Source organism: Salvelinus alpinus, chromosome 3 (assembly GCF_045679555.1).
Source record: "Salvelinus alpinus chromosome 3, SLU_Salpinus.1, whole genome shotgun sequence".
Taxonomy (NCBI): domain Eukaryota; kingdom Metazoa; phylum Chordata; class Actinopteri; order Salmoniformes; family Salmonidae; genus Salvelinus; species Salvelinus alpinus.
The window spans coordinates 15,285,987-15,313,535 of NC_092088.1; the positions used below are offsets into that span (position 1 = coordinate 15,285,987).

The window sequence follows — 27,549 nt, forward strand, 5'->3', positions numbered from 1 at the left end:
CCATCCTACCCATGCTAGAGTACGGAGACATAATTTATAGATCGGCAGGTAAGGGTGCTCTCAAGCGGCTTGATGTTCTTTACCATTCGGCCATCAGATTTGCCACCAAAGCTCCTTATAGGACACATCACTGCACTCTATACTACTCTGTAAACTGGTCATCTCTGTATACCTGTCGTAAGACCCACTGGTTAATTGTTTTATTATTTATAAAACACTTAGGCCTCACTCCTTGGGTCGCTCCTCTTTTCAGTTCACTGCAGCTAGCGAATGGAACTCAAATTGGACAGTTTTATCTCCATCTCTACATTCGAAGACTCAATCATGGACATTCTTACTGACACTTGTGGCTACTTCGCGTGATGTATTGTTGTCTCTACCTTCTTGCCCTTCGTGCTGTTGTCTGTGCCTTACAATGTTTGTACCATGTTTGTGCTGCTACCATGTTGTGTTGCTACAATGTTGTGTTGTCATGTGTTGCTGCCTTGCTATGTTGTTGTCTTAGGTCTCTCTTTATGTAGTGTTGTGGTGTCTCTCTTGTCGTGATGTGTGTTTTGTCCTATATTTATATTGTATTTTTTTATTGTTAATCCCAGCCCCCATCCCCGCAGGAGGCCTTTTGCCTTCTGGTAGGCCATCATTGTAAATAAGAATTTGTTCTTAGCTGACTTGCCTAGTTAAATAAAGGTTAAATAAAAAGAGGGAGAGAGAGAGAAAGAGGGGGGTAGAGAGAGATAGGGGGGGGGGGTAGAGAGAGTTAATTTTTATAGTTTATTTCACTTTTGTTTATTATCTATTTCACTTGCTTTGGCAATGATAACATATGTTTCCCATGCCAATAAAGCCCTTGAATTGAATTGAGAGAGAAAAAGAGAGGGGTAGAGAGAGAGAGAGAGAGAAAGAGGGGGGTAGAGAGGGAGGGAGAGATGAGAGATGGAGAAGGAGGGATGCTGATGAAGGCAGTAAGTGTGAACGTGTCCTTGTGACGACAGCTCTGGAATAAAACTGAAGAAACAAACAGATCTGAGAGAAAATTTGGAACAAAAAGAGAGAGGGAGGGATGGAGAGAGATGGGAGAGGGAGAATGAGAGAGGTAAAACCACAGGTAGAAGGTGGGAGCTCTCTCCAACTGTTTCTCCATCTGTTTCTCCTTCTACTGAACCACCAGTTACTGAGGCTGATTCTCTCTCTCTCTTTCACACAAATTGATCAATTTTCATCTCCCTATAGAGGATAGATCTGAGGTGTGTGTGTTTGTTAGATATGGGAAGACTAATATTTATCGTGGTAACAGAATCCGCTGCTTCACACTGACACCGTGATCTCTCTCCTCCCTCTCTCTGACTCATCGTCTCTCTTTTCTTTTCTCCAAACTGTCTCTCACTTCATCTTTCTCTCAGTCTCTTAGGGATTCTATTCATCCCTCACTCAATCTTCAATCATCCCTCTTGGTCTGTCTCTTTTTCTATGTTTTATTGGTCCAGTATGACTGTTTAGTAACGATACAAACGATGCTTAAATAAACCAGATATTAAATAACACCCCCTCCTCCCCTCTCTCCATCCCTCCCTCCCTCCTCCCCCCTCTCTCCACCCCTCCCTCCCTCCTCCCCCCTCTCTCCATCCCTCCCTCTGCCCCCCTCTCTCCATCCCTCCCTCCTCCCCCCTCTCTCCGTCCCTCCCTCTGCCCCCCTCTCTCCATCCCTCCTTCCTCCCCCCTCTCTCGATCCCTCCCTCCTCCCTACCCCTCCCCACTCTCTCCATCCCTCCTCCCTACCCCTCTCTCCATCCCTCCCCCTCTCTCCATCCATCCATCCCTCCCTCCCTCCTCCTCCCCTCTCTCCATCCCTCCCTCTCTCAATCCTCTCTCCATCTCGCCCTCCCTCCCTCTTTCCCCCTCTCTCATCCCTCCCTCCATCTCTCCATCCCTCCCTCCATCTCTCTCCATCCCTCCCTCCCCCCATCTCTCCATCCCCCCTCTCTCCATCCCTCCCTCCCCCCCCTCTCTCCATCCCTCCCTCCTCCCCCCTCTCTCCTTCCCTCCCTCCTCCCCACTCTCTCCATCCTTCCCTCCCCCCATCTCTCCATCCATCCCTCTCTCCATCCCTCCCTCCCCCATCTCTCCATCCCTCCCTCCTCCCCCTCTCTCCATCTCTCCCTCCTCCCCCCTCTCTCCCTCCCTCCGCCCCTCTCTCTCCATGACTCCCTCCCCCTCTCTCCGCCCCTCCCCCCTCCCCTCCCTCCTCCCCTCTCTCTCATCCCTCACAGCGACCCTCTCTCTCCATCCCTCCCCCCTCCCCCCATCCCTCCCTCCTCCCCCCTCTCTCCTCCCTCCCTCCTCCCCACTCTCTCCATCCTTCCCTCCTCCCCCATCTCTCCATCCCTCCCTCCCCCCATCTCTCCATCCCTCCCTCTTTTCCCCTTTCTCTATCCCTCCCTCCCTCCTCCCCTCTCTCTCATCCCTCACAGCGACCCTCTCTCTTCATCCCTCCCTCCTTCTCCATCCATCCCTCCCTCCTCCCCTCTCTCTCCATCCCTCCCTCCTCTCCCCTCTCTCCATCCCTCTTCCTTCTCTACCTCCTACCCCCCTCTCTCCATCCCTCCCTCTGCCACCCTCTCTCCATCCCTCCCTCTTACCCTCTTCTCTTCATCCCTCCATCCTTCCCCCTCTCTCCATCCTTCCCTTCGCCCCTCTCTCTCATCTCTCCCTCCACTCTCTCAATCCATCCCTCCCTCCTCCCCCCTCTCTCTATCCTTCCCTCTCCCCCCACTCTCCACCCCTCCTTCCATCCCTCCCTCCGCCCCTCTCTCTCTCCATCCCTCCTCCCTCCCCGCTCCATCGCTCCCTCCCACCCCCTCTCTCCATCCCTCCCTCCGCCCCCGCTCACCCCCCTCCCTCCGCCCCCTCTCTCCATCCCTCCCTCCGCCCCCGCTCACCCCCCTCCCTCCGCCCCCTCCCTCCATCTCTCCCTCCTACACCCCTCTCCCCTTTCTCTTTCCCTCTCTCGCCATCCCTCCCTCCTCCACCCTCTCCATCCCTCCCCCTCTTTCCCCCTCTCTCCATCCCTCCCTCCATCTCTCCCTCCTCCCCACTCTCTCATCCCTCCCTCACCACATCTCTCCATCCCTCCCTCCTCCCCCCTCCCTCCTCCCACTCTCTCCATCCTTCCCTCCCCCCATCTCTCCATCCATCCCTCTCTCCATCCCCCCCTCTCTCCATCCCTCCCTCCTCCCCCTCTCTCCATCTCTCCCTCCCTCTGCCCCTCTCTCTCCATGACTCCCTCCCCCTCTCTCCACCCATCCCTCCTCCCCCCTCCCCTCTCTCTCATCCCTCACAGCGACCCTCTCTCTCCATCCCTCCCTCCTCCCCATCCCTCCCTCCTCCCCCCTCTCTCCATCCCTCCTTCCTCCCCCATCCCTCCCTCCTCCCCCCTTTCTCCATCCCTCCCTCTTTCCCCCTCTCTCCATCCCTCCCTCCCTACTCCCCCCTCTCTCCATCCCTGACCTCCTCACCTCTCTCACAGGCCCGTCCCAGGTATCCGGTCCCAGAGCAGTCACACACATATCTGTTCCAGCCCTCCCTGCAGAGGTCAGAAGTTGGGGTTAAAGGTCAATGGTCAAGTCAAGGGTCATGCCAGAGTAGATCAAACTACAGATACACTGTAATTCCTCAATTCAATTCACCATTCACCTAACCTAGCTAACATGTCCATTTGGAGAAAACCACCTATAATAACTGGCTAGCTAGCTAGTGTTAGCAACATTTTCAATGCTGGTCATGCAATGAGAGCTAACCAGATAGCAAACAATGCAACAAAAGTATCATTTCGGATTAGAAAAATACTCAATCTACAGCCTCTGCATTTCAGGAATCAATTATTGTTCAATTATTCTGCCATTTTAAATGTATGATAAAACATTTTTAAAAACATCCCAGTTTTTGCCAAATGTCCTCATTGGCTTTCATGCGTTTGAAACATCTATGGTTTAAAACTCGAGCTTGTTCTAGGCGTTGGACTCGAGCTTGGTTAGCGACAATTGTCCACCGAAGCACTAAGATTGGTTGTCCAAAATTCTGGGGCGGGCTTAGCGAAGGGTCAATTCAAGGTGCTTTATTGACATGAAAAACATTCTTTAAATATGCCTACAAGTCTTCTCTCTGTCTAGAACTTAGCTAAAAGTGCAGGGAGTCCTTTAGAAACAGTCAAGCACATATCAACATAGTCCCGTACTGTACAGTAGACTTGACTTGAGTAAGTAGCTGCGTTACCTGCAGGTGGCGCTGTGTTGGCAGGGGTTGGACAGACACTGTTTAGGGGGCTCTCTGGAGCAGGAAGGTTTCACTCCTACAGCCCTCTGAGCCTCAGCCAGGCGACGGATGTCTTTACTCTGACCGTCCACAAACAGGTCTCTCACACAGCCCACATATCCATAGTTCAACAACGCTGTCCACACCTACAGGGAAAAGGAGAGACAGGTTACACACACACACACACACACACACACACACACACACACACACACACACACACACACACACACACACACACACACACACACACACACACACACACACACACACACACACACACACACACACACACACACACACACACACACAGACCTCAGTAGGGAAGATGAGTCCTTGCCGGTCCTCTGGTAATCCTCCTAGGTACAGGATATCATCCAGGTCTAGAATCTCACTGTCCCCTGGAGCGGTGTACGCTGTACGCTGTGAGTTCACTGAGATAGTACCTCTACACACACACACACACACACACATACACACATACACACATACACACAACACACAACACACACACACACACACAAGGTTAGGGTTAAGAGGGATCAATGATTAGGGTGCTCTGACACTGACCGTCAGTGTCGCTCAGAATGAGTCTGCTAAATGGCTCAAATTTTAATGTAAAGGTTAAGTTACCTGTCCCACTGACCACTTGCCAGGCCGTCATTATAAATAAGATTTGCTCTTAATCAATTAAAAAAAAGGTTAAATAAAATCAGATACCTGAGCGTCCGTCCCTCTGGAAGTCGACGTGGTACCACTCGCCATCGTTGACCTTCCTGTCGATGGCCTTGGTCTTGGTGGTTCCTGAGCCCATGTCCAATAGAAGGTACAGGTGACCATCCAGCATCTCGATGGCAAAGAAATCCACCTGCAACAGAATCGGCAACAGTAGAAAAAACAGCACAACATGAACATACACACCGACACCAGTATAAACATCAACACCAGTATCAACATCAACACCAGTATCAACATCAACATCAGTATAAACATCAACACCAGTATCAACATCAACATCAACACCAGTATAAACATCAACATCGGTATAAACATCAACACCAGTATAAACATCAACACCAGTATAAACATCAACACCAGTATAAACATCAACACCAGTATAAACATCAACATCGACACCAGTATATACATCAACACCGACACCAGTATAAACATCAACACCAGCATTAACATCAACACCAGTATAAACATCAACACCGACACCAGTATAAACATCAACACCGACACCAGTATAAACATCAAAACCGACACCAGTATAAACATCAACACCAGTATAAACATCAACACCGACACCAGTATAAACATCAACACCAGTATAAACATCAACATCAACACCAGTATAAACATCAACACCGACACCAGTATAAACATCAACACCGACACCAGTATAAACATCAACACCAGTATAAACATCAACACCAACACCAGTATAAACATCAACACCAACACCAGTATAAACATCAACACCAGTATCAACACCAACACCAACACCAGTATAAACATCAACACCGACACCAGTATAAACATCAACACCGACACCAGTATAAACATCAACACCAGTATAAACATCAACAACAGTATCAACATCAACACCAACACCGACACCAGTATAAACATCAACAACAGTATCAACATCAACACCAACACCGACACCAGTATAAACATCAACACCAGTATAAACATCAACAACAGTATCAACATCAACACCAACACCAGTATAAACATCAACACCAGTATAAACATCAACAACAGTATCAACATCAACACCAACACCAACACCAGTATAAACATCAACACCGACACCAGTATAAACATCAACACCAGTATAAACATCAACAACAGTATCAACATCAACACCAACACCAGTATAAACATCAACACCAGTATAAACATCAACAACAGTATCAACATCAACACCAACACCAGTATAAACATCAACACCAACACCAGTATAAACATCAACACCAACACCAGGGGCCTGTTGCACAAAAGTAGAATTAAGACATCCGGGATAAATGACTCAGCTGAGCTCAATGAAGCCAAAACATGTGCGTCCAGGCTTAATTGGTTGCACAAAGACCAAGCCAGGATGAGCAGACACGGATTCATTAAGCCAGGTGAAACCAATCCTGGATAGGTGCGCGCTCACGGCTCACTCAAATAGACCCCGCCACAGATCACAGATTAACTGATTTACCATGGCAACTAGAGCCGCGTACTTTTCCCCGTCGGAAGCACAAATCCTCATGGAGGCATACGAGGAGGTAAAAGATATAATTAAGAAGAAAGGCAACACCGCCACAGTGATAAAGCAAAGAGAAAAAGCGTGGCAAAGTATTGCAGACCGCCTGAATGCGTAAGTAGTGCACAATTACACACTCACCGCTCCGCTGAAACATCACAATTACAATTCAAATATTTAATTCACATCTCCAAAAATGCAGTTGTACTGTAATTATGAAACGGTTAAATTTTTAATTGAAATGCACTGCAGATATGAGTGAAATTGTGTAAAGTAACTCCATCACACTGTATAAAGCTATGATAAATTTTTTGATATTTTTACTGAAAACAAGACAAAAATACCAAGTAATTTTTTGCAGTGCGACTCCATTAAATGTGTGTGTGTGTGTGTGTGTGTGTGTGTAGATTAAACATGAACGGGCCAAAACGGACATGGCAGCAGGTCAAAATCAAATACAAGAACATTCTGCAGAATGGTATGGTCCCTGACTAATATTTAACAAAGCACAAGCATATATTGTACCCAGAAGGTGCCTGCTCACACATTGTCTGTACTGTTTTAGCAGTGAAAAAGAATACCCACAGACAAGGCACGGGTGGTGGGTCACCAAAGGCTGACCTTACCCCAGCAGAGGACATGGCCTTGGAGCTAAATAAAGGCAGGCCCGTCTTAGAGGGGATCCCTGGGGGGAAAGAGACGAGCATAGGTTCCTCCCAAGATGCCACCCGCTTCATTCAAGGTATGTCCTTCCATCTCTACATGGGATACAACCACATTCATATTGAATCAATTTGGACTGTCTGACTTTGGTTTACCTATTGCCTTGCAGTGTCTGGCAGCACTGTGTTCCTGTTAGAGCCACCAGCACAAGCACCAGACGATGCTGATCCAGTGAGTACTCCATCAAAGGCATACTGTAGGCCTGGCATGTCTTGTCTACTAGCTTCAATATGAATCCGATTAAATGTGATAGGGTGAAGGCCCCAGTGCAGCAGCAACAGCACATGATGGAGACGATGATGAGGAGGAGACCATCTCTCTGGATTCCAGAAGGCATGAGGTATCATGTTAAGACTGTGAAAGTACTATTTACTCTACAATGGTGAGGAGTCCTCATCAAAATCAAAAAATCTAATTTATTTTACAGGACCCAGATGCTATACAGTGGGAAAACCAGCCTGGCAACATAGTGCGTATTAATAAAAGGACACCACATCCTGCCAAATTCCAGCTGCGCTAATTGTATTGTGTTCACAGAGCTCACAAGCTATCAGAAAGTTGTATGGCAACCACCTCCGGCGCCAAATAGAACTGGCAGACATAGACATTCAGTACAAGAAGAAAAAGATGGAAAATCTTGCACTGGAGTCCGAAATAAAAAAGAGGACAATTAGGAAACTGGATATCATAAGGTGAATGCACCAATTTGTAAGTCGCTCTGGATAAGAGCGTCTGCTAAATGACTTAAATGTAATGTAAATGAAATAAAAAAACTTGAGAGGGAGGTGAGATATGCCTTCAATGTACACTGTATGCTAACTGTAACACAAATGTATTAATCATTATTTTTCTTTCCTCCCCCAGCTCCAAGAAGATGACACAGCTCAAAATAAAAATTAGGTATATTCTCGTAAAGTCAAGTGAGCCATGACATATGAGCTCTTATTGTGAGCACACAGGACGGTGGCATCTTTCTAAGGTTTTTTTTTATTTTCCCAGCAATCAGTACAACCAAGTCATCGTTATAAGGCATCGCCCTCTTTTGCCCACCCCCCCAGCACCAGGTGTGGCCACTAGCCTATATGAAGGGCCAAAATTGTGTGTTCCTTTCTGCTCTGACAATGGCATGCCCATTCGTGCGAGATGTGGTGGATGAAGAAGCACTTGTGCTGAGGAGAGCCTTCAGGCGAGAAAGGGTCTTCAGGGACCGGTTGGACCCACTGGCCTTCCCTGATGACCATCTATATGAAAGATACAGGTTTTCTGCAGATGGCATCAGGTATCTATGCAGACTACTGGGTCCCAGGATTAAGCACCGCACTGCACGGAGCCATGCACTGAGTGTGGAGCAAATGGTTTGTGTGGCCTTGCGCTTTTTTGCTAGTGGAGCCTTCCTGTACTCAGTGGGGGATGCAGAACAGCTGAACAAGGCCACAATTTGCCGCACAATAAGGAGTGTGTGTCTGGCTATCAAAGCATTAGCAGATGTCTTCATCTCCTTCCCTGGCCACAGAAGACTCTGTGACATCAAAGAGGAGTTCTATAGGATTGCAGGTAAGAGGATCTACAAATTACAGGACAACTGTTAACACATAGTAGGATACTCATTACTTTGTGTGACAGGTTTCCCCAATGTCATTGGTGCAGTGGACTGCACACACATAAGGATAAAAGCCCCCTCAGGTGCCCATGAGGCCGATTTTGTGAATAGGAAATCCTTTCACAGCATTAATGTTCAGGTGAACATAACTTTTTGATATTGTCCATTGACGAACACTCTGCATTGCCAGTGATGTGCATTGATTGGTGTAATATTCCTCATCTTATGATTTCAGATGGTCTGCAATGCTGACTGTGTGATCAGCAATGTTGTGGCAAAATGGCCTGGCTCAGTCCATGACTCCAGAATCTTTCGGGCCTCTGAAATCTATCAGTGCCTATCACAAGGTAAGCCACACAACCCCTATTTATAACCATCATGGCTGTGTCAAGAATATCACTGTGTTTATGAGGTAGTAATGATGAGATTTTGTGTTGACAGGTGAATTCTCTGGTGTGTTGCTGGGAGACAGGGGGTATGGCTGCCAGCCTTTTCTCCTGACACCTTTCACAGACCCCCAGGAAGCACAGCAGGCCTACAACCATGCCCATGCCAGGACCAGGGCCAGAGTTGAAATGACCTTTGGCCTCCTGAAGGCACGCTTTCACTGCCTTCACAAATTAAGGGTCAGCCCTGTTAGGGCATGTGATATTACTGTGGCTTGTGCTGTCCTCCACAATGTGGCCTGCCTGAGGAAGGAGAGGGCCCCCAGAGTGCCACCAGCCATGGACTGGGACAATCCGGCAATCTTCCCTGATGACGACAGTGGTCGGCTGCTGAGGGACCAATATGTGTTGAATTATTTTAGTTAGTATGTGTGCTTTCAATTTTGGTTAAATATGTCCTGCGGTGGCAGAGGAATTTGGGTTTTTTTGGGTTCGTTTTTTGACGAATTTGGCCTCTTATGATGTTTGTGCGGTATACTGTGTGTAATACAAGGCTGCAGGGAGGCTACTGCATCCATTCATTTGTCTGTTCAGTTGATGTGTATGGATTTGTCCTGCATTTATCTTAGTGTGCAGACATGCAGGGTGTGTTATATACAGACCTTTGAATGTGTATGTATCATTTTGTATAATATGCTTGGATTCTGTGCTTTCCATCTTGTAGAGTCACTGTGACTTCAGTTTCGAAAGGAGCTGATGGTTTACCTGCTTTGTTTTGTCCTTATTCAATAAAGGAACATAATGTTACACATTGTGTTTTTATATTCATATGGAATGTGTATTTGTTTATATGACAGAGTACTAGGGCCACACTGAAGAAAAAGGATAAAGTCATAAATTTATGAGGCTGGTTCTTTCTGCAGAAAAGCTACATATTGTTTTTACAGTTTTGATACTTATGACAATGTGATACTTAATATTCTGGCACATCAGCATGTCTTTGTTTATGAAACCATACTGAAGTACAATTTCACGAAATGCCCCACATCTGTCATTTTAACAACTGTCCTCCTTTAAAACAACTGGTTACAATATTATGACTTGTGTTTTTTTCCCCTCTGTGGCCCTAATATTCTATCATTTTATATATAGCCTTATAGTCTATGGGAAACTGTAAATTATCTAATGATAGCAACATCATCTAAAAATCATTTTTTATCCAAAATCATTGAAATTAATGATCACAAACATTTAAATAATAACAGTGGGTCTAGTTATATGTGATAACAATGTATAGTGAGCAGTGAAATAACTATTGGTTTCCATTTGTGGTGACTGCTGACTGACATTAGGGATGAGATTAAATAGATCCTGGAATTTAGCCTGGTCTGGAGCAGGCTAGCTCCACAGAATAAATCTCCATGGTAATTTATACCATAACATATCCTCCTGCCCCCTATCCATCTTTAGTGCAACCGGATTACGGATCAATTGAGCCAGGATCACCAAGATATCCTGGCTTAATCCCTTATCCTAGTTTTGTGCAACAGGCCCCAGTATAAACATCAACATCAACACCAGTATAAACATCAACATCAGTATAAACATCAACACCAACACCAGTATAAACATCAACATCAACATCAGTATAAACATCAACACCAACACCAGTATAAACATCAACACCAACACCAGTATAAACATCAACACCAACACCAGTATAAACATCAACATCAACACCAGTATAAACATCAACATCAACACCAGTATAAACATCAACACCAGTATAAACATCAACATCAACACCAGTATAAACATCAACATCAACACCAGTATAAACATCAACACCAGTATAAACATCAACACCAGTATAAACATCAACACCAACACCAGTATAAACATCAACACTGACACCAGTATAAACATCAACACCAGTATAAACATCAACAACTGTATCAACATCAACACCAACACCAGTATAAACATCAACACCAGTATAAACATCAACACCAGTATAAACATCAACACCAGTATAAACATCAACACCAACACCAGTATAAACATCAACACCGACACCAGTATAAACATCAACACCAGTATAAACATCAACAACAGTATCAACATCAACACCAGTATCAACATCAACACCAGTATAAACATCAACAACTGTATCAACATCAACACCAACACCAACACCAGTATAAACATCAACACCGACACCAGTATAAACACCAACACCAACAACAGTATCAACATCAACACCAACAACAGTATCAACATCAACACCAACAACAGTATAAACACCAACACCAGTATAAACATCAACACCAACACCAGTATAAACATCAACACCGACACCAGTATCAACATCAACACCAACACCAGTATAAACATCAACATCAACACCAGTATAAACATCAACACCAACACCAGTATAAGCATTAATATAATATGAATGTGTGTGTGTTTGTGTCGACCTTTGGGGTGAGGTGGATGCGAGGGTCGTGTGTGTAGTCAATGGGTGTTCCTCAAAACGCATGCTACCGTGCTCTGAGTACGCAAATTGGCGCATGGGAGGGTCGGAGTACGAATCCAAATCAAAGTATGCGAAACGGAGCACGGATTGCACTTTATGAATGCGTACTGCGTACTCTGTTTGTACATATTCTGAAGCATGCATCGATGCAAGCTTCAACGGAAATCATGCACAGGTATGATGCAACCAAGTAAAGAATTACGTACAATTTATTGAAATCAATGGCGCCATTACTTGAGTTCAAGCAAAATTAAATTTACTCTGACTTTGGAATTAAATGTTGCCTATTGATATCTCATACGTTGCCTGACTATAATATTTGATCTTAATACAGTAATAAATATCCACCAGCCCATAGTAAGTCAGTAGGGCTAGCTGGCTAGCTACTACTGTTAGTTAGCCAAAGAGCCACTAATATTTGTTAGCTAGCTAGCTACATACAAAGAATTGACATCTACCTTGCATAACATTTGTTTTAGGTAATTTTTGCCCGTTAAACTATCTGGTTAGGTACATTATTACGATTCACATATAGATAGCTGATAGTTATGAAGTAAAACGTTTGCTTTGTGTACATCTTGTTTGGTCTCTATTGTTGTCATTGTCCTGGTTGGAAGAAGGTTCAGTGAATGGGGAGGTGCAGCGTGAGGTAATACAGTAGGGGGAGTCCTTCTCAAATGGAAGGTTTTATGTGTTCTCCACACTCTCGTCCTCATAAGAACGTAATCAAGAGAACGTCCTTGGAGAATGCACTCGGCGCATGAGAGTGTGAAGCACGGTAGTACGCATATTGAGAAACATCCAATGTGTGCTTGGTCAGCGTGTGTGTCTCCTTACCTTTAGGGTGGGGGGTGTGCGGGGGTCTTTGCGTTGCTGTTGCCGTGGTTTCCCGTGGCTGAAGAGCATCAGTCCGTTGGGCTCTGTCGTTCTAAAGTCAAAGGAGATTGACCCCGCCTTCTTGGCGCTCCACTTGCTCAATGCCACAAACGATTCTGGGGTGTCAAAGGTCACGGGATCGAGGGTCGCCACGCTCTCACACTTAAACGCCACTATACCGCTCACCTGATGGATGGGAAAGTTTGTTAAGTCAGTTTGTTCCTCTCAATGATTTATTCTTTATTTAGTATGTTACTTATTTTCTTCAGGCACCTGTTGTCAAATCGAATCAAATCAAATGTTTAAAATGCCACACATTAAATTGAAACAATAAAATAAAGTGAAACACTGAGTAATAGGGATGTGTTGCAATGGACTACTTAAGGGTTAGGATGCGATTTGAGACCAGCCAATAAGAAACGATGGTGTATATTACCTTCATCTTAGCATCTCCCTGCTTAGCCAGCCGAGACAGCTCCAACCGTACATCATTGTTCTTATACACCACCTAGAGGTCAGGGTTGAGGGGTCAGGGCAGGGGTCAGGGAAAGAGGTTATTAAGGTTGGGAGCAAGAGTGCAAATGAATAGTCTTGTATCTCCACTCTCCTTGTCTCCTCTCCTTCAGTCACAGAAGAAAGCAAAGCCTCAGTTATCACTGTCATGTTGCTTCCACAAAACCTGTGTTTCAATACCAGTCTAGATGAAGGAGAGGAGATGAGGGGAAATGAGGTGAGGAGAGGAAGAGAGGACATGAGGAGAGGACAAGAGGAGAGGAAGAACTAATGAGATGCAGCCTTTTATGTGTGTATGTGTGTGTGTGTACGTGCATAAGTTTGTGTGTTGGTGCGCATTAAATATTGTACAGGGCTGATGATCAGTCATGCAAGTGTATTCCGTCGTACATCTTAATTATTTCCCATGGATTAGCATATGATCACATTAGATATGTAAATGACAGCAGCATGCCTACAACACCATCAGTCCCAATCATCCGCACGCTCATGAGCCAACGAACGCACGTATGCACGCACGCACACACACACACTACTAATGATATCACCGTTGGCAAATCATCTGTCTGTTTGTTTGTGTGTGTCTGTGTGTGTGTGTGTGTGTGTGTGTGTGTGTGTGTGTGTTTGTGTGTGTCTGTGTGTGTGTGTGTGTTTGTGTGTGTGTGTGTGCCGTTGGCACATTCGGAGCAGAGCGGATGGATAGAGGGTCTCGGTGGCAGAGCCAATTAGCATGTTAGCGCTTAGCGCTGCGTCTGCTACCTCAGCAACACTCATCACTGATTCTCTCTGATACTGAAGCCTGCAGAGGGAGAGTGGGTGCGTGTGCCACTGCCAAATGTGTGTGTGTATCTCTCTGTGTGCCATATTACCGTATATACTGTATGAGATGTGTGTGCATCTCTCTGTGTATATTATTACCGTATTTACTGTATGAGATGTGTGTGTCTCTGTGTGTACATTATTACCGTATATACTGTATGAGATGTGTGTGCATCTCCCTGTGTACGTTATTACCGTATATACTGTATGAGATGTGTGTGTATCTGTGTACATTATTACCGTATACACTGTATGAGATGTGTGTGTATCTGTGTACATTATTACCGTATATACTGTATGAGATGTGTGTGTATCTGTGTACATTATTACCGTATACACTGTATGAGATGTGTGTATCTCTGTGTACATTATTACCATATATACTGTATGAGATGTGTGTGTATCTGTGTACATTATTACCGTATATACTGTATGAGATGTGTGTGTCTCTGTGTACATTATTACCATATATACTGTATGAGATGTGTGTGTATCTGTGTACATTATTACCGTATATACTGTATGAGATGTGTGTGTCTCTGTGTACATTATTACCATATATACTGTATGAGATGTGTGTGTATCTGTGTACATTATTACCGTATATACTGTATGAGATGTGTGTGTCTCTGTGTACATTATTACCATATATACTGTATGAGATGTGTGTGTATCTGTGTACATTATTACCATATATACTGTATGAGATGTGTGTCTCTCTGTGTACATTATTACCATATATACTGTATGAGATGTGTGTGTATCTGTGTACGTTATTACCATATACACTGTATGAGATGTGTGTGTTTCTCTGTGTACATTATTACCATATATACTGTATGAGATGTGTGTGTATCTGTGTACATTATTACCATATACACTGTATGAGATGTGTGTGCATCTCTCTGTGTACATTATTACCATATATACTGTATGAGATGTGTGTGTATCTGTGTACATTATTACCATATATACTGTATGAGATGTGTGTGTATCTGTGTACATTATTACCATATACACTGTATGAGATGTGTGTGCATCTCTCTGTGTACATTATTACCATATATACTGTATGAGATGTGTGTGTATCTGTGTACATTATTACCATATATACTGTATGAGATGTGTGTGTATCTGTGTACATTATTACCGTATATACTGTATGAGATGTGTGTGTCTGTGTACATTATTACCATATATACTGTATGAGATGTGTGTGTATCTGTGTACATTATTACTGTATATACTGTATGAGATGTGTGTGTATCTGTGTACATTATTACCGTATATACTGTATGAGATGTGTGTGTATCTGTGTACATTATTACCGTATATACTGTATGAGATGTGTGTGTCTCTGTGTACATTATTACCATATATACTGTATGAGTTGTGTGTGTCTCTGTGTACATTATTACCATATATACTGTATGAGATGTGTGTGTATCTGTGTACGTTATTACCATATACACTGTATGAGATGTGTGTGTCTCTCTGTGTACATTATTACCATATATACTGTATGAGATGTGTGTGTATCTGTGTACATTATTACCATATACACTGTATGAGATGTGTGTGTATCTGTGTACATTATTACCATATATACTGTATGAGATGTGTGTGTATCTGTGTACATTATTACCATATATACTGTATGAGATGTGTGTGTATCTGTGTACATTATTACCATATACACTGTATGAGATGTGTGTGTCTCTCTGTGTACATTATTACCATATATACTGTATGAGATGTGTGTGTATCTGTGTACATTATTACCATATACACTGTATGAGATGTGTGTGCATCTCTCTGTGTACATTATTACCATATATACTGTATGAGATGTGTGTGTATCTGTGTACATTATTACCATATATACTGTATGAGATGTGTGTGTATCTGTGTACATTATTACCATATACACTGTATGAGATGTGTGTGCATCTCTCTGTGTACATTATTACCATATATACTGTATGAGATGTGTGTGTATCTGTGTACATTATTACCATATATACTGTATGAGATGTGTGTGTATCTGTGTACATTATTACCGTATATACTGTATGAGATGTGTGTGTCTCTGTGTACATTATTACCATATATACTGTATGAGATGTGTGTGTATCTGTGTACATTATTACTGTATATACTGTATGAGATGTGTGTGTATCTGTGTACATTATTACCGTATACACTGTATGAGATGTGTGTGCATCTCTCTGTGTTTACATTATTACCATACATACTGTATGAGATGTGTGTGTATCTGTGTACATTATTACCGTATACACTGTATGAGATGTGTGTGCATCTCTCTGTGTTTACATTATTACCGTATATACTGTATGAGATGTGTGTGTGTCTCTGTGTACATTGTTACTATATACTGTATGAGATGTGTGTGTATCTGTGTACATTATTACCGTATATACTGTATGAGATGTGTGTGCATCTCTCTGTGTACATTATTACCATATATACTGTATGAGATGTGTGTGTATCTGTGTACATTATTACCGTATATACTGTATGAGATGTGTGTGTCTCTGTGTACATTATTACCATATATACTGTATGAGATGTGTGTGTATCTGTGTACATTATTACTGTATATACTGTATGAGATGTGTGTGTATCTGTGTACATTATTACCGTATATACTGTATGAGATGTGTGTGTATCTGTGTACATTATTACCATATATACTGTATGAGATGTGTGTGTATCTGTATACATTATTACTGTATATACTGTATGAGATGTGTGTGTATCTGTGTACATTATTACCGTATATACTGTATGAGATGTGTGTGTATCTGTGTACATTATTACCATCATACACTGTATGAGATCATGAACCTGTGGATAAACCTGTAGGCCTAGCTCTGTATGCGACTGTGATGTGCGCATATGTAGACGTGTGTATGCATGTGTGCATAATGTATAAATGAGTACGAGTGGGTTAGTGTGTGTGTGTGTGTACACCCCACCTCTTTAAGGCAGCCCATGAAGTTGTTGCTAACAGGAGATCCAGGGAGGTCAGCAGTACTGGGACTTCCTCCCACGTAGAAGAAATCGTCTGAGCCCAACATGGTGTAGTCTTCCTGGGTGTAGCCCGTAGTGGTCAAGATGCCGTCCACGGAGATGGTCACCTATGCAACAAAGCACAGGGAAAGGGCACGCTATACTCACACCAAACGCAGCGCTACGCGCTAGCCTGCCAAATTAGTCTGCCCCCTTACTGACTTGGTAGGGTTCTGGGGAGGTGGTCTGGTCTTGGCTGTGGTTGGTTGGTCAGTTGATTGGATTGATTGGTCAGTTGTATTGGACTGGTCTGTGATTTGATTGGTCTATCTGTTGTTTGGTTTGTGTGATTTGATTGGTCTAACTGTGTTTTTCTGTTATTTTAATTGGTCTAGCGTGTTTGGACCTGTTTCCTGTCTGTGTGATGAGGTGGTTTGGGCTTGTTAGAGTATTATGGAACCAACTCTGTTCTCAGGGCAGCAGATTTGTCCTGCAGCAGAACAAATACATATCTGAGTCCAAGTCTGTGTCCTTTATACTCAAGTTCGAGTCCCTTGATTGGGCTAAAGGCTGCAGTCCAACAATCTTTCAAGATAAGTTCCTAATTTAAAATATCTAGCTAATACTGAAGCTACCTAAAATGTCCTGTTGAACCACCTGATACTCTACCCTGCATCTTAGAGACTGCTACCCTACTGTATGTACATAGTCATTGAACACTGGTCACTTTAATAATGTTTACATACTGTTCCACCCACTTTACACAGTGCCTTCAGAAAGTATTCATACCCCTTGATTTAGTCCACATTTGGTTCTTTTACAGCCTGAATTCAAAATGGATTAAATAGATTTTTTCTCTCAAACAGGTTTTTAGAAATGTTGTCACATTTTTTGAAAATGAAATACATAACTATTCACATCCTTAACTATTCACATCCTTGAGTCAATACTTTGTAGAAGCACCTTTGGTGGCGATTACAGCTTTGAGTCGTCTTGGGCATGTCTGTATCAGCTTTGGATATGGCGATGATTTTCTCCCATTCTTTGGCAGTGAACAACAATTTTCAAGTCTTTCCACAGATTTTCAATGTGGAATAAGTCAAGGGGTATAAATACTTTCTCGAAGGCACTGTATGTATATACTGTATTCTAGTCATGGCTCATCCTATATAACTACTGCTGTACACACCTTTTATATTAATGTACTGTCTATAATGTCTATACACCTTCATATACATATATATTTATATTCCGGACTCTGATATTGCTCGTTCTGATACTTCTTAATTTAGTTTTTTGTTTAAAACATTTCTGGATGATGTGTGTATAGTTTATTTGTATATGTTGTTATTATTGCTAGGTACTACTGCACTGTTGGAGCTAGAAACACATGCCATGAGAACAACCAAAGGAATAACATTGGTTCTATAAATGCAAACAAGCTTGATGTTGACTAGTTCATTAGCAACAATGGCTAACCCACCGAGTAGATTACAGTAGCATGTGTAGCTAGCTTTAGCATCAGTAGCTAACGAGGATTACCCTGGCTATATAGCATTAGCATAAGTACCTAACCTAGATTACCCTGGCTATATATCATTAGCATAAGTACCTAATCAGGATTACCCTGGCTATATAGCATTAGCATAAGTAGCAAACCAGGATTACCCTGGCTATATATCAATAGCATAAGTAGCTAACCAGGATTACCCTGGCTATATAGCATTAGCATAAGTAGCTAACCAGGATTACCCTGGCTATATAGCATTAGCATAAGTAGCTAACCAGGATTACCCTGGCTATATAGCATTAGCATAAGTAGCTAACCAGGATTACCCTGGCTATATAGCATTAGCATAAGTAGCTAACCAGGATTACCCTGGCTATATAGCATTAGCATAAGTAGCTAACCAGGATTACCCTGGCTATATTGCATTAGCATAAGTAGCTAATCAGGTTATTCAGGCATATGTTGAGGCTCAGCAGCCACAATCTGTTAGTGTATTAGGTATTAGTTCATATTCTGATAGTAAATGGTGTTAGTGATGTTAGTAGTGTTGAGTTTAGTGATACACATGATGCTAGTAGTGATGATAGTGTTGAGGGTTGGAGTGTGTGAGGGGTAGGGGTTGTGGGTTAGAGTGTGTGTGGGGAGTTAGTCAGATTAGCAGGTCTGAATGATGTGACACACACACTGACACACACACTGACACACACAGTTAAATGGGTTAGTCATTCCACACACATGCAGCCGGCTCTCGCTGCATGCAGTCAACAGCAAGAGGAAGATAGGAAGGAGAAAACAAACAACAACAGAAGAGCCTGGGCTCAGCAGCAGGATGGACAGCATGCAGAGGAATGGAGAAAAAGAATAGGAGAAAATTAAAAAGGGGGGAGGGAGGGAGGTTGGCCTCTGTCTCTGTGTTTAATGGACAAATCAGAGAGGCAGGACCTGAAGTTGCACCATGCAGGGGGAGCGGCCAATCGCGTGCAGCTGAGGAATGAGCCAATCAGGACACGCCTACATGTCAACAACGGGGAGATGGAGTGAACGTCGGAAAAAGGTCAAAGGAAAGGCAGAAAAAAATAGCGGGGCTAGGAGGAGGGGAGTGTTAAGCCGAGAATACCAACCGCCATCATCCTGTTCTAGTATAGTTTTAGTTGTTCTACGGCTCAGAAAATAACACAGTAACCGAAACTAGGAAAGGATTAGAGTTATATCTACCAAACAATGGAGTTTGTTTACCATAGCGTGTCCAATGCCTGAGTGCTTTGTGGAGAGGGGGAGGAAGGAGAGCAACAAGTGTGAACAGAACAACATCCGTAAAGGACAAAGAAAAGGTAGAAGGCCAGTGGAGGTTAGAGAGGTGTGGAGAAGGCTAGGAGAAGGCAACAGGTTAGTAGTATGACACATTCCATGGATGGAGGTTAGTTAGTATTACTAGCAGGTTAGTAAGTACAGTTAGTAGTTAGTGGTTGGTACACACAGGCAAACAGCAGAAGACTACAGTTAGCAGAACCATAGTGCCCCCAGCCCTGATACTAATACACACACACACACACACACACACACACACACACACACACACACACACACACACACACACACACACACACACACACACACACACACACACACACACACACACACGCAGTGAGTTTAAGACAAATACAAATACACCCTCTTTCTCTCTCTTTCTCTCTCATGCACACACCCTCTATCTCTTTCCCCTTCCCCCTATAACCCCCTCTCTATAACCCCTCTCTCTATAACCCCCCCTCTCTCTATAACCCCCTCTCTCTATAACCCCCCTCTCTCTATAACCCCCTCTTTCTATAAACCCCTCTCTCTATAACCCCCCTCTCTCTATAACCCCCTCTTTCTATAACCCCCTCTTTCTATAACCCCCTCTTTCTATAACCCCCCTCTCTCTATAACCCCTCTCTCTCTATAACCCCCTCTTTCTATAACCCCCTCTTTCTATAACCCCCTCTTTCTATAACCCCCTCACACACACACACACACACACACACACACACACACACACACACACACACACACACACACACACACACACACACACACACACACACACACACACACACGCAGTGAGTTTAAGACAAATACACCCTCTTTCTCTCTCTTTCTCTCTCATGCACACACCCTCTATCTCTTTCCCCTTCCCCCTATAACCCCCTCTCTATAACCCCTCTCTCTATAACCCCCCCTCTCTCTATAACCCCCCTCTCTCTATAACCCCCTCTTTCTATAAACCCCTCTCTCTATAACCCCCCTCTCTCTATAACCCCCTCTTTCTATAACCCCCTCTTTCTATAACCCCCCTCTCTCTATAACCCCTTCTTTCTATAACCCCCCTGTCTATAACCCCCTCTCTCTATAACCCCCTCTCTCTATAACCCCCTCTCTCTATAACCCCCTCTCTCTGTAACCCCCCTCTCTCTATAACCCCCTCTTTCTATACCCCCCCCCTCTCTATAACCCCCCCTCTCTCTATAACGCCCCCTCTCTCTATAACCCCCCATCTCTATAACCCCCCCTCTCTCTATAACCCCTCTCTCTATAACCCCCTCTTTCTATAACCCCCTCTCTCTATAACCCCCCCTCTCTCTATAACCCCTCTCTCTATAACCCCCCCTCTCTCTATAACCCCCCCTCTCTCTATAACCCCCCATCTCTATAACCCCCCCTCTCTCTATAACCCCTCTCTCTATAACCCCCCCCTCTCTATAACCCCCCCCCTCTCTATAACCCCTCTCTCTATAACCCCCTCTTTCTATAACCCCCTCTCCATCTCGCCCCTCCCCTGCCGTTGCCAGGTTACCTGTCTCAGGTTGCGTGTGACCTTGACATCGTGCCAGGAGTTATCGTTAAACTTCCCGTTAACCGGCTCCACCAGGGCCTCGAAGGCCCCGGACCCCAGGTTGATGACCAGTGACACGGCTCCGTTCTTTAAGGCCAGGTTGACGTAGTCGGCTGATTTGCCCGTGTGGAGCATTAGGCCGTTCCTCTGCAGGGTCTTAAAGCTCAGGGTGATCTCATCACTAGAGGACTGGATGGGGCTGGGAGACAGGTCATAGCAGAAATACTCTGACCCCTTAAAGGTTGCTACGTAGTCCTCACGGGCTGGAGGGAGGGAGGGAGGTTAGATGGAAGGATGGAGGGATGGGGAGAGAAGTGGGGAGAAACAGAGACCAGTCAATGTTGTTCGTGTTTTATAATATTTATAATATAACATCATGGACATAATGTTAAATGTGTAAACAGCAATGTTGGTGTCAAATGGAAACCTAATAACCTGAGACATGTTTCTATCTTACTCTTTGTTTGCTCATCCAGTAATCTGATATGAGTTGGATGGATCCTTCATGAGTGGGTTGACATTAAACCATCAGGATATGTTGTGAGGCTTCGCTTTCTGATGCATTCAACAGTCATTATAAAATCTGTCATCTAGTTTAGAGAGTTTACAATGATGTGAGTGTGTGAGTGTGTGTGTGAGTGTGTGTTCTTAAGTACCTATCAGCAACCAGCCATGCCATATAATTTAGCATAATATAATCAAATGTATGCCAGTGTGTGTGCCATTATGCGTGCCAGTGTGTGTGCCATTATGCGTGCCAGTGTGTGTGCCATTATGCGTGCCAGTGTGTGTGCCATTGTCTGTGCCATTGTGTGTGCCATTATGCGTGCCAGTGTGTGTGCCATTGTGTGTGCCAGTGTGTGTGTCATTATGTGTGCCAGTGTGTGTGCCATTATGCGTGCCAGTGCGTGTGCCATTATGTGTGCCAGTGTGTGTGCCATTGTGTGCCAGTGTGTGTGCCAGTGTGTGTGCCAGTATGTGTGCCATTATGCGTGCCAGTGTGTGTGCCATTGTGTGTGCCAGTGTGTGTGCCATTGTGTGTGCCAGTGCGTGTGCCATTGTGTGCGCCATTATGCGTGCCAGTGTTTGTGCCATTATGTGTGCCAGTGTGTGTGCCATTATGCGTGCCAGTGTGTGTGCCATTATGTGTGCCATTGTGTGTGCCATTATGTGTGCCATTGTGTGTGCCAGTGTGTGTGCCATTGTGTGTGCCAGTGCGTGTGCCATTGTGTGCCAGTGTGTGTGCCATTATGCGTGCCAGTGTTTGTGCCATTATGCGTGCCAGTGTGTGTGCCATTATGCGTGCCATTGTGTGTTCCATTATGTGTGCCATTATGCGTGCCAGTGTGTGTGCCAGTGTGTGTGCCATTGTGTGTGCCATTATGCGTGCCAGTGTGTGTGCCATTGTGTGTGCCATTATGTGTGCCAGTGTGTGTGCCATTATGCGTGCCAGTGTGTATTCCATTATGCGTGCCAGTGTGTGTGCCATTATGCGTGCCAGTGTGTGTGCCAGTGTGTGTGCCATTATGCGTGCCAGTGTGTGTGCCAGTGTGTGTGTCTGTGTGTGTGATCGTGTGTGTGTCTGTGTGTGTGATCGCGTGTGTGTCTGTGTGTGTGATCGTGTGTGTGTCTGTGAGTGTGTCTGTGTGTGTGTCTGTGTGTCTGTGTTCTGGGTGTAATTACAAGTAGTGGTACGTGGGTAAAAACACTGAGGAAGCCAAGTCAAGAAAAAGTGCACAAAGTGCACAAAGAGAATATTGCATACAAACAGTTACATGTACATGACATACAGCATGGCCAAGAAAGTTCATGTTTTCCACAGTTTACTAATCAACTACTGAGCACAGGAACACTGCCTCTGCTATTCCAGCACCATTTCAACTGAAACATGTAAACATCAAATCAACAAGGCTATATATACGTAGTTTAAAACAGTGAAAACAAACTTACAGATACCAAAAACTATTTAGTCCAATCAATGTTGCTAAATATAATGTGGCTGTCCATGGTACTGATTTCTGTGTGTGTGTGTGTGCGTGTGTGTGTGCGTGTGCAAGTAAAACAAAAAAGGCTTCACCCTATTTGTAGGCTAGCTGAAGGCCAATGCGTCCTCCTCTCTCTCATGTTGGCAAAACGATCGGCTCTGTCTTACAGCACGCTTTTACTTTTTGTGGTCAAAGGCTACCTAGCTAAAATGCCTGCTAGCCTGACTTCCTCGCATAGGCAACAATGACCCAGCTAAGTTAGCCTGCTAGCTAATGTGAGCCTACTAGGCAACATATTGAACTTCAGTCGTCTCAGGCCAGTGGCACAACATATTGATTTACGGTTAGATCAGAATTGAAGGAAAGTTATGAAAACACAGAGAGACAAAATATAATTTATTTGATTTCTTTTTTTTATTGGTCAAATATTTGGTCAAACAGCCTGGCTTCCCTCTTCATCCACGAATACACGCCACTGGTAATTACCTCCCTCACAGCATGTGAGTGTGAGTGTGTGTACATTTTTGTGTATTTGTGTCAGGAAAGCTATTACCAACTCAGAGCCTGCGGTGAGTCTTTACCGTGGAGAGGGAGAGCGAGAGGGAGAGTGTGGGCTGAGTGTGACAGGAACCAATTTCATACAATGAACACACACACCCATTCACCACCATTACATTGTAGATCTAATTTACATTCATACCATTAGATGTCAGGCAACCAGTCAGTCAGTAGATCAGACAGCAGGACATCTGTGGGCCAGTTCACCATTCTATTACATCACACACTGCAGCTGATGTAATGGCTCTTTCCTCTCCTCAGCCTCTCACATACTCATTTGTCATTTCCATGGCAACCCCGTGCAATTAGGCTACAGCTGTATGTGTGTGCGTGTCACAGGAGGTTGGTGGCTCCTTAATTGGGGAGGACGGGCACGTGGTGATGACTGGAGCGGAATTAGTGGAATGGTATCAAATACATCAACACATGGTTTCCATGCGTTTTATACCAGTCCATTTGCTCCGTTCCAGACATTATTATGAGCCACCCTCCCCTCAGCAGCCTCCACTGGTGCGTGTGTGTGCTTCTGTGAGAGAGAGTGATTGAGTGAACAGTACATTATCAGGGACAGCTGTACTAAATCAAAATGGAGGATAGAGAAACAGCAGGGTGACAACACTACCTGAGAGAGAGAGAGAAGCAGAGAGAGAGAGAGAGAGAGAGGAAGAGATGGAGAGAGAAGCAGAGAGAGAGCGAGAGCGGGAGGAAGCGAGGTAGAGAGACAGAGAGGGGGAGATACCTTCTCCACCCTAGAGGAGATCAACCATTTCCAGGTCCAGGGACATATAGTACTAGTTTGTAGCGACCTACAGTAAATGCCAGAACTTGTCAAGAACCCGACACTCATAGCACACAGGGAGACAAACACCTGGAGGTGACAGGACCCCCTCTCCAATATCCCTCCGTAGACATAACTATGCCAAAACAACCAACAAAAACGGGTCACAACTCCGTATATAGTCAATGGTAGGCTTCGAGGGGACTCCTACGGTATGTACACCTATAGCACAGCTCTTGACAGTAGTATTGTAGACTGCTTTATCACCGACCTCAACCTAGTCTCTCAGAGCATTCACAGTCAGCCCACTGACACCCCTATCAGATCACAGCAAAATCACATCTACTGGAACAGAGCAATACTCAACCATGAGGCATCAAAGCCAAACAAACTGCTGGCTTTTAAGAAATGCCATAGATGGAAGGAGGGTAGTGTAGAAACCTACCACAAAAACAATTGACCAACAACAAATCCCTCCTAGAGAACTTCCTGGATAAAATGTTCCCCTGCAAAAGTGAAGGAGTAAACTGAGCAGCAGGAAGCCTGAACACTGTACTTGAACTATCAGCTAACATATCACATTTAAATTCAAGCAGAAACCCTAAAAAAAACTAACAACACCGAGAAATGGTTCGATGAAGAATGCAAAAACCTTTGAAAGAAATTGAGAATCCTATCCAACCAAAAACACAGAGACCCAGAAGACCTGAGTCTACGCCTTCACTATGGTGAATCACTAAAACAATACGGAAATACACTACGGAAATAGAAGGAACAGCATGACAGAAAACAACAGGTGACATCATAGCTTTCACCTGGATTCATCTGGTCAGTCTATGTCTATAGCAGGTGTTCTTAATGTTTTGTACACTCAAACCTACACATCACACATACACCATGTGTAAATGCCAACACACGCCTACGTTAAGTTATTATTAACCAAGTTACACCCTAAACCCTTTATATGTACACCCTAGCGCCTAGCCCCTAACAACTGAAACCATTCAAATATAGAGTACACACTAGCCTCTAACACTACTTAACACCTATCGTCTAGTCTGTCACCTACAGCTCTCTCTCTCGCTCGCTCTGACAATCTCTCTGATAATCTCTCCAGTTAGAGCCCAGTGTTTTGTCTTAAGCTGGATAAGATCCGTTTTATCCCAGGGCGCACAAGCACGTACGCACACACAAACCCCTTAAAGCAAGTCGTTAAGAAATGATGATAAATTCGGAAACAGCTCCGGAATGGGCATCAATAACACAACGTATTTATAATAAATGATCTGTCTACTTCAGCTGGCCTAGTTACAACTGAATTATGCTGCACCCCTTTGTGAATAAGGTCTATTGGTTGGGCACTTGACCCTTGCTAATATTGTAAATCAAATAAAATATAAAAATATAAAGTGCCTTTTGAAAGTATTCAGAACACTTGACTTTTTCCACATTTTGTTACATTGCAGCCTTATTCTATTTTTTTTATATTTTTTTTATCCTCAGCAATCTACACACAATAACCCATAATGACAAAGCGAAAACAGTTTTTTTGATATTTGTTAATAATAAAATACATAAATATTTTATTTACATAAGTATTCAGACCCTTTGCTGTGAAACTCAGGTGCATCCTGTTTCCATTCATCATCTTTGAGATGTTTCTACAACTTGATTATAGTCCACCTTTGGTCAATTCAATTGATTGGACATTATTTGGAAAGGCACACAACCGTCTATATAAGGTCCCACAGTTGACAATGCATGTCAGAGCAAAAACCAAGCCATGAGGTCGAAGGAACTGTCCATAGAGCTCCGAGACAGGATTGTGTCGAGGCACAGATCTGGGGAAGGGTACCAAAACATTTCTGCAGCTTTGCAGGTCCCCAAGAACACAGTGCCCTCCATCATTCTTAAATGGGCGAAGTTTGGAAACACCAAGTGTCACGATCGTCGTAAGGATTGGACCAAGGTGCAGCGTGGTAGGCATACATTTTCTTTTATTTAAATGAACACCGAACAAAAACAACAAAATACTGAACGAAACATGAAGCTACTGGTGTGCACATAGGCAACTAACTGTAGACAAGATCCCACGAAACACAAAGGGAAAATGGCTGCCTAAATATGATCCCCAATCAGAGACAACGATAAACAGCTGTCTCTGATTGGTAACCATACCAGGCCAACATAAACCATTAAACACCTAGATGACCCACCCTAGTCACTATCACGCCCCGACCAACAGAGAATAAACAGCTCTCTATGGTCAGGGCGTGACAGTACCCAAACCCCCCAAAGGTGCGGACCTGACTAAATAGGGGAGGGTCCGGGTGGGCATCTACCGTCGGGGGCGGCTCCGGTGCGGGGCGAAGTACCCACTCCGCTCGCAGATACGACGTCTTCCTCCATGGCTGCTCTGGTGCGGAGATCATTGCCGGAAGCTCCGGACCGTGGATCCTTGCCAGAGGAACCGGACCGTGGGTCTTCCACAGAGGTACCGGACCGTGGATCGTCGCCGGAGGAACCAGACCGTAGCTCGTCGCAGGAGGCTCTGGACTGAGAACTCCTGCTGAAGGCTCTGGACCACCGACCGTCGCTGGAGGCTCTGGACCGCCGACCGTCGCTGGAGGCTCTGGACCGCCGACCGTCGCTGGAGGCTCTGGACTGAGAACCCCTGCTGAAGGCTCTGGACCGCCGACTGTCTTAGGAGGTTCCGGACCGCAGACCATCTTAGGAGGTTCCGGACCGCAGACCGTCTCAGAAGGGTTTGGACTGTGGGCCGTCGTTGGAGG

The 27,549-nt window shown here is 44.4% G+C and overlaps 2 protein-coding genes across 20 annotated transcripts in view; one reads left to right on the forward strand and one right to left on the reverse strand.

Moving 5' to 3' along the window:
- Positions 1–27,549, reverse strand: part of LOC139570093 (neurexin-1a) — a 131,512-nt gene that overhangs the window by 38,735 nt on the left and 65,228 nt on the right. For 14 of the 18 annotated variants that reach the window (XM_071391608.1, XM_071391610.1, XM_071391616.1 and 11 more), the window contains 9 exons: positions 21,398–21,699; positions 19,801–19,824; positions 17,021–17,182; positions 13,126–13,197; positions 12,651–12,875; positions 5,029–5,176; positions 4,624–4,754; positions 4,270–4,454; positions 3,513–3,580 (listed from right to left, as the gene is read on the reverse strand). In XM_071391608.1, the coding sequence (XP_071247709.1) occupies positions 3,513–3,580; positions 4,270–4,454; positions 4,624–4,754; positions 5,029–5,176; positions 12,651–12,875; positions 13,126–13,197; positions 17,021–17,182; positions 19,801–19,824; positions 21,398–21,699 (1,317 nt within the window). The remainder of the gene's footprint in view (positions 1–3,512; positions 3,581–4,269; positions 4,455–4,623; positions 4,755–5,028; positions 5,177–12,650; positions 12,876–13,125; positions 13,198–17,020; positions 17,183–19,800; positions 19,825–21,397; positions 21,700–27,549) is intronic. The other 4 variants (XM_071391624.1, XM_071391618.1, XM_071391617.1 and 1 more) reach the window with 1 other exon arrangement.
- Positions 8,058–10,105, forward strand: LOC139570095 (putative nuclease HARBI1). Of its 2 annotated transcripts, XM_071391627.1 has the most exons (6): positions 8,059–8,076; positions 8,156–8,191; positions 8,291–8,845; positions 8,915–9,030; positions 9,127–9,238; positions 9,333–10,105. In XM_071391627.1, exons 3-6 carry the CDS (start codon positions 8,374–8,376, stop codon positions 9,701–9,703), a joined length of 1,071 nt encoding a protein of 356 aa, XP_071247728.1. In that variant the 5' UTR covers positions 8,059–8,076; positions 8,156–8,191; positions 8,291–8,373; the 3' UTR covers positions 9,704–10,105. The 2 variants fall into 2 exon arrangements, with proteins under 2 accessions (XP_071247727.1, XP_071247728.1); XM_071391626.1 differs by having other exon boundaries at positions 8,058–8,845.

Bases quoted from the DNA above. Each gene is read 5' to 3' on its own strand.
- LOC139570095 (XM_071391626.1), top strand. From the start codon at position 8,374: ATGAAGGGCCAAAATTGTGTGTTCCTTTCTGCTCTGACAATGGCATGC. The intron at 9,031-9,126 runs GTGAACATAACT...TTATGATTTCAG, and splicing joins TTCACAGCATTAATGTTCAG to ATGGTCTGCAATGCTGACTG. The intron at 9,239-9,332 runs GTAAGCCACACA...TTGTGTTGACAG, and splicing joins CTATCAGTGCCTATCACAAG to GTGAATTCTCTGGTGTGTTG.